General features: G+C 45.1%; 1 protein-coding gene across 5 annotated transcripts in view; it reads left to right on the forward strand.

Annotated features, from left to right (window-relative positions):
- PXDN (peroxidasin) overlaps window positions 1-12007 on the forward strand; it is a 95975-nt gene that overhangs the window by 17398 nt on the left and 66570 nt on the right. Inside the window, exon 1 of one of the 5 annotated variants that reach the window (XM_039348068.1) lies at window positions 10626-10750. The exons of the other annotated variants lie outside the window; for them this stretch is intronic. Within the exon in view, the coding sequence (XP_039204002.1) occupies window positions 10665-10750 (86 nt within the window). The 5' untranslated portion in view covers window positions 10626-10664. Of the gene's footprint in view, window positions 1-10625; window positions 10751-12007 lie in introns of those variants that run through there. 5 annotated transcript variants of the gene reach the window in all.

The raw sequence follows: 12007 nt of genomic DNA on the forward strand, positions 1-12007 counted from the left end.
CCACTGTTTTAGAAGGAATATATGAAATAAACTGAACACAAGCTTAAAAACCAGAGTTAAAATCTAACCAGAATTAATTAGACCTTTCTTGATTAATATATTGATGATAATCAAAATTGCTTGTGTTGCGAATCAGAAGCAGTGCAATTCAAGGACTGAAGAAGTAATTTACCAAGGTTGGGCAGGTTACTTTAATGGAAAAAGAACTTGGATATATACAATAAGCCTAGGAAAAAGGTAAAACCAAATGGCTGGGCTGGTAGAATATTGGCTGAAATGTACAATTTCTCCAGCACTGGAGATGGATAATCCACGCAGTGGGTTGAGACTGTATTCCTGGCCAATCAGATCAGTCAGCCAAAGTTGCCACGCCCCGTCTTGGACCATGATCCTTTAGTCTTGACTGATCTGGCCATGCGAGACATCTACAACTTTTGGCTCCTGGGCAGGTATAGTTCCTTTCCATTAGGGGGGATTTTTTCTAGTAGCTGAAATTGCTTAGTTTAAAAGTTAATTAGAGATAATTTAATTCAATTTAATTGACCACTCAAAAATTTCCTTGCTAAATTGTAAAACTCAGGAAGTCAGATTCCTACAGGGGAAACCACCCCCACTTAAAAGGGGGAAATCCCTAACTCCCCTCCCTAACCAACCCCAGCCCCCTTCCAGCAGCCGGCAGCCGCCTTAAACAAACGGGGAGGCTCGGGCAACCCCTCGCGTTTAAAACAAACAAAAAAAAAAAAAAAAAAAGACAGAAAGGCAAGCAGTTATCAAGGGAAGCGGAGGACAAAGGGGACGCATGCTGGGAGGGAGATTGATTAAGGGAAACAGCTGGCGTGCGAAGGAGCAGTCTTTTCACTCCAGGCTGCTCAGGATTTTTTAAACGAGGCGCCATTGTCTGCACAGCTGGAAGCACGCGCAGCTCTTTGTTACAACCGCACGTGGCATAGGCAGCCTTGTTAACACATGCGCAGTAGTTTCCTGGCAGCGGCGGCCATATTTTTTGTCCAAACAGGGGAGTTAAAGTTCCTTAAGAAAGCTAGGTTCAGCCGCTGGAGTGAATTAATAGGCAAGCAGTATTGGGGTACTAAAGCATCTATTATTCATTCAAATCAGACACATAGCTACTGGTTCCAGGACTTGGTGTCTTCTACCTAAAGTAAATAAGAACCTTTCATAACTAACTGTGTTTAGTTGCCTTTGGCTCCTCCCAGACTTCGGGTCCCCCATTAGTGGCCCGTACGCCTCTGGATTTAGTGGTGGGTTCCAGGCATCCCCAGTCGCGTGCCTGTCCTTACCCACCATAGTCAAGCCGGGTTCCAGGCATTCCCATTAGCGTGCCTGTTCTTATCCGTGCACAGTGACTAACTCTGACAATTTTGCAGAGTCTGCTCCTGAGTTCCAGACGCCCCCAGTAGTGCGCCTGTCCTTACTCAAAGTTGGAGCTCTCCTACCACCTGGGTCCCCCCTATCGCGGCCCAGCGTTAGTGGAGAATGGAGGAAGCAATCATTCCCTCCACTGGAGCCCCGCCTTCATCCTCTGGAGCACCTGCTTCAGAGGATTCGGAATCCTCTGCAGCCCCTAGAAAGGCTGCAAGGAAGTCATCAAAGAAGGCTGACAAACAGGCAATCAGAAGACACCAAGCCCTAGAAAAAGAGTTCGACAGAGCCCAGAAAAGGGCCAGAATTGAAAATAGGCAGAATGGGGGAATAGGTCCTGATCTACCGCTGGGTCTCCCTTCATCCCCACGGGCCATTTGGTCATTAGGGAGCTCATCACAGTCCCAAACAGAGGGTGGGATAGGCGAATTCTCATCGCTCTCCCGATCCCCCTCCCCACGGAGGTTACAGGAAACCCCGAGGACCATGCTAACCACAGCACCTGCAGGGTCGCAGGCAATGGTCACTCCTCCTGCATTGACAGGGGATCTGCTAGCTACCCTAATAGCACAGGCAGTGGACCGTGCATTTGAGGCCAGGGCTCAAACTTCAAAAGCCAAGCCTCTAGGACTTAGAACGAGGCATCGGGAGGAAACGGAGGACCATCAGGACCTCTCCTCCATCTCAGACTCGTCGGTCTCTGAGGAAGCTTACCTGGACCAGCCAGGTACGTCACAAGGGATTCAAATGTCTGAGGAGGAGGAGGACACCTCACCTCAAGGGCCGTCCTTCAGCGGCCTGTTTAACCCTTCTCTTTTTGTTACTATTCTGCGCAAGGCTGAGGCCACAGCCCATCTGGGGCATGGGACACCAGCGGAGCCTGTCACAGTTGACACGGAGGCTGAGCCGACGTTCGCCGAAAAGGTAACCACTCAACACCGCATACCATGCCCGACCATGTTCCTAAACACAATAAGGAAACAGTGGGCAGCGCCAACCTCCCTACCGCTTCCTAGCAATGCGGAGAGGAAGCTATTTAACGTAGCAAGGGAGCTAGAGGGAACATTGGAGGTGCCGGTGGTGGACGAACCCATAGGTCCCCTGATATCGGACACGGCCATATCAGGAGATTTTGCTGAGGCTCTTAAAGCCGAGGACCGAAAGAGTGAGTCCAACTACAGGAGAACGCACCAGGCAATAGCTTGGGCTACCAGGGCGTCTACCTCTGCGTCCTTTTTCTCCAGAGCCACACTTTGTTGGCTCCGTGAGTTACAGGGCCGGGTTCCCATGGAGGATATACGCACTCACCAGGAACTCAGCAAAATGGTAGCGGCCACGGAATATGCGTCGGACGCAACACTTTTAGCGACCAAGTTTTCAGCCAAGGCAATGGCGGCAAACAACACGAGCAGGCGCATCCTCTGGCTAAAGAACTGGCAGGCGGATACCAAATCCAAGTGGAAATTGGCTTCGGCTCCGTACCAAGGGGCAAAGCTGTTTGGTGAGGCACTAACGCCATACCTGACAGAGAACAAGGACAAGCGCAAGGTCCTTAAACACATGCTTAAAAGGCAGGACAAGAGACCCGGCTCCTGGGGAAGGAAACAATCCTTTCGTACGGAAGCCAGGGTCAACTACTTTCAAAATTCCCAACCCTTCCAAGCTAGACAGGATAGGGAAAGACAGGGGGACAGACAGAACACAAGACATAGGCAAACACAGGGAAGACGGCCCTTTCGGGGGAACAACCGCCCCTTCCGCCGTACCAGATGACTCCCGCCCAGACCTTCCCATAGGGGGCAGACTAGCAGGGTTTGCTCCCCAGTGGGAAGAGACCACCACGGACGTATGGGTCAGGAACACCATACGTCATGGTCTATCTCTAGAATTTCTCTCAAAGCCCCCGAACCGCTTCCGCCCGTGCCCCTGTCCCACAAACCCAACAAAGAGAAGGCTCATGAACGAGGCCGTTCAGCACCTTCTAAACATACGGGCCGTAGAGCCGGTGCCTATGAACCAGAGAGACCAGGGGTTTTATTCTATCCTCTTCGTGGTCCCAAAACCCTCAGGGGGTTGGAGAGCCGTTTTGGATTTGAAAAGGCTAAATTTCTACATAAAATACCGCAAATTCAAAATGCAGACACTACGCTCCATCCTTGGAAGCGTAAGGAAAGGGGATTTTCTGGCATCAATCGACCTCACGGAGGCATACTTGCACATCCCTATCTCTCTGGCTCACCGCCGCTTTCTACGGTTTGCCTACAGGGGGCACCATTTTCAATACAGGGCACTTCCATTCGGCCTGTCATCAGCGCCCAGGGTGTTCACCAAGATTCTGGCGGTTCTGGCAGCACAACTAAGAAACGTACCAGTCAGAGTCCAGTGCTACCTGGACGATATTCTAATCCAGTCATCGTCCGCCCAGCAGTCTCGGGCGGACCTAAAGTTAGTGATAAAAATGCTGCAGGACCACGGCTTCTCGGTGAACTTTCCAAAGAGCCATCTAACCCCAACTACGAGAATACTCCACCTGGGAGCGGTCATAGACACAAAGGAATGCAAGGTGTACCTATCACAGGAACGCCTCAGCAGCATAAAGAAAGCCGTAAAACAGGTAAGCCGCGGTCAGTCAGTGACGCTGGTCTGCCTCTCCCAGCTGCTAGGGAAGATGATATCGACCATAGCAATAGTTCCTTGGGCAAGGCTGCACTCAAGAGAACTGCAATGGTTCATGCTCCCGTTTCAGAGACAACAAATCAGTGCATCCCGGAAGAGGGTAGGCATACCTCTGAGAGTACGACACTCCCTCAGGTGGTGGCTATCTCCAGCTCTCCTCAGGGGGTCCCCCTTCAGGGAACCAGACAGAGTAGTAGTCACAACAGATGCGAGCTTATTCGGCTGGGGAGGCCACTTGGGGACCAAGTGGACACAGGGCCGCTGGTCAGCGGTGGATCTCCGACACAACATAAACTGGCTCGAGCTGCGGGCTATTCACCTAGCGTTAAGGCATTTTCACAGCAGCATAAAAGGCAGGCACGTACTGGTCCTGACGGACAACGTGACAGCCAAGGCCCACATAAACCGTCAGGGGGGCACACACTCTCGCTCGCTCTCGGCCGAGGCCCTCCTACTGGGGGCCTGGGCGGAACAAAATCTGGCCTCCATAAAGGCCGACCACATATCGGGGGAGGCAAACATCCAAGCAGATCTGTTGAGCAGATCAACAATAGATCACTCGGAGTGGCAACTACACCCGAGGATCTTCAGGGAGGTCTGTCACCGCTTCGGGCTTCCCCAGGTGGACCTTTTTGCCTCTCCTTCCAATGCCCACCTAACTCGCTTCTTCTCCCGATTCCCATCCAAGGGAGCAGAGCAGACGGACGCGTTACGGAGCCCATGGCCAAGGGGGCTCCTGTACGCGTTTCCACCCTTACCTCTCCTTCCGGCGGTAGTACGCAAGATTCTGCGGGAAAGGGCCGAGGTAATCCTTGTGGCCCCTTATTGGCCAAGGAGACCTTGGTTCGCAGACTTGAGGAGTCTCTCCCGCACGAATCCATGGCGGATTCCTCCGGAGAGGATCTCCCTCAAGCAGGGGGAGATCTCCCACCCAGAGCCACAATGGCTACAACTAGCCGTCTGGCTCTTGAACGGTCAATTTTAGCCAAGGGGGCTTGCTCACAGGGTGTAATTAGGGTCATACAGGCATCAAGGCGCCCCTCCACGAACCGTATCTACGAGGCCACATGGAGAAGCTTCCAATCATGGTGCTCTAAACAGGAATTGTTACTCGAAGGGATCACAATTCCCAAGATCCTAGAATTTTTACTAGATGGCCTAGAGAGGGACCTCTCGCCAAGCACACTGCGCAGGCAAATCGCCGCCCTCTCAACTATACTTTCTGCCAGCCCCGGTGAATCCTTGGGCAAGCATCCCTTAATACGATCCTTCCTCAAGGGGGCTGCAAACATCAGGCCGCCAACCGTGCACAGGTATCCATCGTGGGAACTACCACGAGTACTACAAGCTCTTACCAGAGCGCCCTTCGAACCACTCAAAACGTGACTTTCGCTATCTGACCCATAAGGTAGCATTCTTGGTAGCCATCACGTCAGCTCGGCGGATATCCGAGTTAGCTTCTCTCTCAATGAGGAAGGACCTGTGCCATTTTCACAGGGACAAGGTAGTCCTAAGAATAGACCCTTCATTCATTCCAAAGGTCAACTCCCTTTTTCACAGATCACAGGAAATAGTCCTACCAGACTTCTGTCCAAACCCAGCTCATCCCCTGGAACAACAATGGCACACCTTGGACGTACGCAGGGCACTAAGACATTACATTTCACGCACAGCGGAATTCCGACGCTCGGAAGCGCTTTTCATATCCTTCCACCCTGCTACTAGGGGCCGGAAGGTCTCGTCCTCTACCATCGGTAGGTGGATTAGGGCATGCATCACGGGGGCATACCAGGCGGAGTCCTTGCAAGTCCCCAAGCATATCACAGCCCATTCCACAAGGAGTGCTGCCACCTCAGCAGCATGGGCCATGCAGGCTTCTATTGAAGAGGTATGCAGGGCAGCCACTTGGGCCTCGCCCTCTCCATTCATTCGTCATTACAAAATCGACAGGTACTCCTCTGCAGAGGCCTCCTTCGGTAGGAGGGTTCTCCAGCAGGTGCTAGACCAAAGTTGCACACGGGACCAGTCTATTCCCCAACCCAAGGGACAATAGGCTTTGGTATGTCCCACTGCGTGGATTATCCATCTCCAGTGCTGGAGAAGGGGCGTTGACTTACCTGAACGCCTTTTCTCAGCACGGAGATGGATAATCCACACCCACCCTTATAGACTAGAATAATAGGGTATATTTAGTGGAGCCAAAACGTCTTACTGTCAGTCAATGGCTGCGCTCGAGTCAAGACTAAAGGATCATGGTCCAAGACGGGGCGTGGCAACTTTGGCTGACTGATCTGATTGGCCAGGAATACAGTCTCAACCCACTGCGTGGATTATCCATCTCCGTGCTGAGAAAAGGCGTTCAGGTAAGTCAACGCCCCTTTTCAGACCATCAGAAATGATTATCTCTTTTTCAAATGCAGCATGCAAGTTCTATGATAGTTGGTGATGAAGCTATACAGTAAAACTATCAAATAAAGAATATTTGTAGCTCAAGGTTGACGTGAAGGGTCCTTGATGCTCTGTGAGCTTGTTTTGTTTTCTTGCACACATTTCATTACCCAAACTAGGTAATATCATCAGTGCTAGTAAGGAGACTACTAGCACTGATGATGTTAGCTAGTTTGGGTAATGAAACGTCTGCAAGAAAACAAGCAAGCTCAGACAGCAGCAAGGACCCCTCAAAGCTATCAAAATCTATGTGCACACAACATTGTACATTCACATTGGTATGAAACAATTTATGCTGGCCAATGAACAAAATGAAAATTTGACTTGACATTTAACAAAAATACAACATTCTAAGGTTTTATGTTACTGGTATTTAAAATGTGTTTTTGTGTGTATGCGTGTGTGTATGTATCTTGTTAACATAATTTAAAACTATAACCTGTACTTTCAAAGAAACTCACCAAATCCAGCATTATATTTATGTAATTATGCTGACTTTGTTGTATAACTTTCTCTGGTTTTACATATACTGTTCTGAGTCTTGTTTTTTAATTATCCTGATGTCTGTTTTTCGTTTCCTGACTCAATGTCCTTGAATAAAAGAATAAGCATACATAAGTAATGTTGACTTGCTGTCTGGGAGCTGAGGATCTTTTATCATTTACTGCAGAAACACAGGGAAGACACAGTGAGTACATTGGAAGGAGGAAGAAAAATCCTTTTTTCATGTTGATATTATTTTTAGTTGTTTTTTCTTTCATTCACAAATGGCAGATTATTTAATCTTTCTTCCTAGGAAGGCCATGCTGTAAGATACAATATCCCTCTAGTAAATAGTTTTAAAATTTTCCAGCTGAAAGTATCTATTTGTGTGTGTGTGTGTGTGAGAGAGAGAGGGGGGGGGGGGAGAGAGAGAGATTGGCAAATTGGCATTTTTAATATAAGGGGAGTTGGCATTTTTAATATAGTTTGTTTTGATTAAGAGATGGTGATAGTGATGTCTTATTATTTCATATAAAAAAAATGGATGTCAAAAATGCCCTTTCAGTGTAATATGTTAACATCAGCTTTACAGTTGTGTGGCAGTTTTAAGGCATTGAATACCAGCTATTTTGATTGATGAGTGCCAACTTTTTCTCTGTTAACCTAGAACCAAAGTAACCAAAGTGTAGTTAGAACTGTTAAAAGCAGACTGTATTAAAGAATAATTCAGTAGCATGGAAAAAGAATGAAAATATTGGCTAGGTGGATACTTTCGAAATGAACTACGGTGCTAATTTTTTCTGCCTCATGAAGAATTAATTTGGAGACATTTGAGCAAATAAACATTTGGGGAAAGCATGTTTATGTGCATATGTGGATTTAATACTCGTTAAATTTATATTGGGAGGAAATTTCTTGAAGGGGTATTGGAAGTTTTGATATTTGGGATAAGTTAGATTCTGTCTTTGCTTTATACACAATGCCTGGTCAGCAGGAGTGTTTACGTGTCTGCTTCATAGTTTTGTGAAACAGATGTGCAGCAGCAAAGTTTGGCTAAGTAAATGACTTCTCTATTTGACTTCCCAGACTTCTGAATGGGATATATGTTCCCAGTCTCTGTGTAAAATGTTATTGTTCAATTCTAATACTGATAATTGTTGAAGTATCCTTAATTAAATGCAGTGAAAAGTCAAGATTAATTTTACATTATATATTATCTGAAAATTTTGGAGTTTGCTTTCAGAAATCCCCAGAGCTGTGAACTCAAGAATACATCATGGGAAAAATTAAGGGATAATCAATCCTTAATGTTCCCTTTATTTTTGGAAATAAAATTGGTTGTCAGCTATGAAGTAGGATTGGAGAAAGACAATGACAAAAGAAGCATATGTAGCCAAGTTAAGTTTGTTAACTTTTATGATTTAGCACCTTATATCTTATTATTATGTAGGAATGTGATGCTATATCTTATGATCAAGATCTTTATTATAGTATTATCCTTATTTATTTCCATCTCCTTTAATTCACCATTACATCCATCATCATCATCATCATCATCAATCAATCTTTATTCTGTCATAGACCAGCAAATACGATCAAATTTAGCACAGGAAGCAATGACAACGTTGAATGTGATGCCAGAGCTTTGTTCAAGAGCTACTGCTGGGTTTTTCTTCTCATTGACTCAGTCCTCTTTTCCCTGAACCCGTGATGACATGTTTATGGCAGGAAGCAGGAGAAATAGCTCAAGATGGTATCCCATTAAGAAGGGAAAGAGAAGGGAAAATAGATGGCTTTTAAAATAATTCAGAAGTAAGAGGTAGGAATTGCGAACTTAGTCATAGCTCTTTGGCATCCTGCAACTGGGAGGGGAATGTTTCAGTCTGGTGACATACAACAGACATAGCTGGGTACAATCTTTCTTGTAACCTTTCCTAATTTGGACAACGTGCTGATGTGAGAATTTCAACTCTTAGTATCCTCAGCAAGGATCACGTTAGCTAATGAATTCTGGAGCTGAAGTCATACATCAGGAAGGCTCCAACTTGAGAAGGAGTGCTCTAATTCAGCCATAGCATCTATTTCCTGCAAAGAGAAAGGAAATCAGAGAGTAGGGCTCTACATGCTTCAGGATCAAAGGAAAACAATTTGAGTAATACCTGTCAGCTGCTGATTTTTCCTGGGATCACATAAGTGCCTTCTATGGCTGCAGTACAGTGGGGAGGAATTGGTTTAAAAGGTTGCCCTTACACTTCCCAAAGCACCCTTTTTCCTTTCAGTTAAAGTACTCCACAGCCTATTTTTCAGTCAGGCAAACATACTGAGCTGGATATAGTTCTGACATATCTTGGAGAACCATCACATATTAGTAAAGTGTACACTTTTGACACATAAGGTCTGCAGTTGAATCCCTGGCATTTTCAGGTAGGGCTGGAGGAATTGCTACCTGTAACTCTACAGTGGTACAGGTAGTAAAATGAGGATCAAAATCTGACTTTGTGTGACTTTCTGCATTCTTAGTAAGTGCAGTGTTTTTAGTATGCATGTGGTAATTTTCTGCCTTTCTATGTTCTCCAGGTATGCTGCTTCATTGCCACACAACATTCTGCCCAGCTTAGAAAGTTTTAGAGCAGGGCTGTCAAACTGCTGGCCCATGGGTCGGATGCATCATAGCGAAATTGTGCCCACCCCATTGCTGGCAATGGAAAAAAAGTTATGATACGTTGCGACACGTCACATGACATTGCAAGTTTGACACGCCTATTTTAGAGGGTTTTGTAAACGAGCTATTTTTGATTAAAAGCAAGAAGAAAAGCAAAAGGCTGTACTGTATTGCAAAATTCCAGCCTTCTGGGGAGCTACCTGTGAAAATTCTAGTGCAAGATTAAATTGATTTAGGAATGAGATTCCTTTGGGAATGAAGATAAAAGAGTTGAGTTTTCTTTCCTTGGTAATTCAGTATAAACCTGTTTTTTAAAAGGATAAAGTTTGAGAGGTGTATTCATTGGCTTTCTTCTTCCAAATAGGGTTTGGGTAGGTCTGTGTGGTTTTATGAAACTAGTATGAGAAATAAAGAAGGTTAAGGAGGGAAAAGTTTGTGTTTGTAACCAGGGTATATAGGTAGAGTGTAGATTAAACTAGCCTTTCTAAACAAATCTTGTTAATGTGATAGTAGATTGGATAGCTATCAAGAGCTTATCTTTAAAATGCCTTAATGATCTTTCTTTAATTTCAGTTCTGTAGAGAGATTTTACTTTTTTGTTTGAAGGAAGCTTTTTTCATGCTACTATGATTCTTGAAAGAAATATCCTGGACTCAGTCCACTTTAAAGTAATAAAGGCTACTAGAGTTTGTCTCACAATTTGCTCTCAGTAAAGTTAGTAAATTATTCTGGATTGCTTTTGTTCTGACCTGCCAGGAATAGAAGAATACAAGTAATCCCCCAGGTACGAACATTTATTTAGCGAGTTTCCACAAAAACAAATTAATTCAGAAAGAGTACTTATGTTAGAAATTCAAAATTGCGACCAAAAACAGGCCTCTGTAGTCATGTGACTTGGATTCAGGCTCTGCTGCAAACAGCCGCCATTTTAACTTTGTGACTTGCCTGGGCTATTCGGTGCTATGAGAAGCCAGAAGAGTGTTTTTTTTTTGTTTGTTTGTTTGTCCCTGGTCACATGGCCAAACAAGAGCCCAGCCGGCACCAGTTTTTGCTTTTGCTGCAATCTGCTACTGCCTTGGCTCAAATGCTAGAATTACTTCTGTAAGTATTTTAAAAACAATTCTTTGTTACTCTATAGTGCTTGCAAACTGTTGAGAACTGTTCTGCTTTTTAAGTGCTGTACTTTGCAAACTATTGAGCTTTTATTTTGGAGATTAGCATATATTACTGTAGTTTGTAGGTTTTAAATTTAAATTGCCTCCCGAAGTTGTGGGTGCCCCATCACTGGAAGCTTTTAAGAAGAGACTGGATAGGCATTTATCAGAAATACTCTCTTGTGAGAGCAGTGGGTTAGACTAGCTGACCTCAAGGTCCCTTCCATCTCTGTTATTATTGGAAGCCAAGAGTTCTGCAAATCCCTCCTCCTTCTCCCTCTGGGTGCATGGTTGGAGACTCTTAAGCTGGCAAGTGGTTTTTTTTTTAAAGCACCGGCTCACTCCCCCCCCCCCCCAACCAGCTGAAGTCTCTAGAGCTGGCTAACAGCAGTTGTTTTTTTAAAAAAATAACTAATGGCTGCAAGCCCTGCTTGGAGGCAATTTAGTTCCTGAGCCAGCTCACAGAAAACAGCTAATCAGCGGCGTCAGAAAACCCTCCCAGTTCAGTTAATATGGCAGCTATCGAAGGAAATAGCAAGTCAGATCTTTGTTCATTTAACAACCCATATGATTTAATTAATGAATTTGATTTTAAAAAATTGTAAAATTAAGTCTGATTCATCTGACGAGTTTTTTGACTTACAAGCCTCATGGTCAGGCTCCAAAGGTTCGTACCTTGAGGACTATCTGTAACTAAAACAAGTGATTCTATATCAGGTCTGAAACTTGGCATATGCATGAAGATAACTTTGTCCTCCAGGCATTTTCTGTATTGGAGAACAAAGAATGTACAGAAGGGGAAAAATTAAGATTCCTGATTTACTCACTTCGAAGATTTGGAGATACCATTATCTGGAAAATATGTTGGTGCATTCCAGCTTTCAATGCCAAAAGTAACGTATGTTTCTTCATATTTATTGTTACTCTTACACCAATAGCAAAGTTTAAAAATATTCATTCATTTGACATAAGAGTCCAGGATGAAATGGATTATCAGGAGTTCTTTCAGTTGGGTTTCAGACCAGATTATGGGACAAAACAGCTTTGGTCACACTTGTAGATGATCTCTGGTAAGAACAGGATGGGAATAGTGCACCCTTCTTAGCCCTTATTGATCTCTTGGCAGCTTTCAGCACCACTGACCATTGTATCTTTTTGGACCAGCTGCAGGATTTGGAACTGGGTGGCCAGTTTTCTACTGATT

The sequence above is a fragment of the Crotalus tigris genome, unplaced genomic scaffold (assembly GCF_016545835.1).
Source record: "Crotalus tigris isolate CLP2741 ecotype Arizona unplaced genomic scaffold, ASM1654583v1 scf7180000018117.651136, whole genome shotgun sequence".
Lineage (NCBI taxonomy): Eukaryota > Metazoa > Chordata > Lepidosauria > Squamata > Viperidae > Crotalus > Crotalus tigris.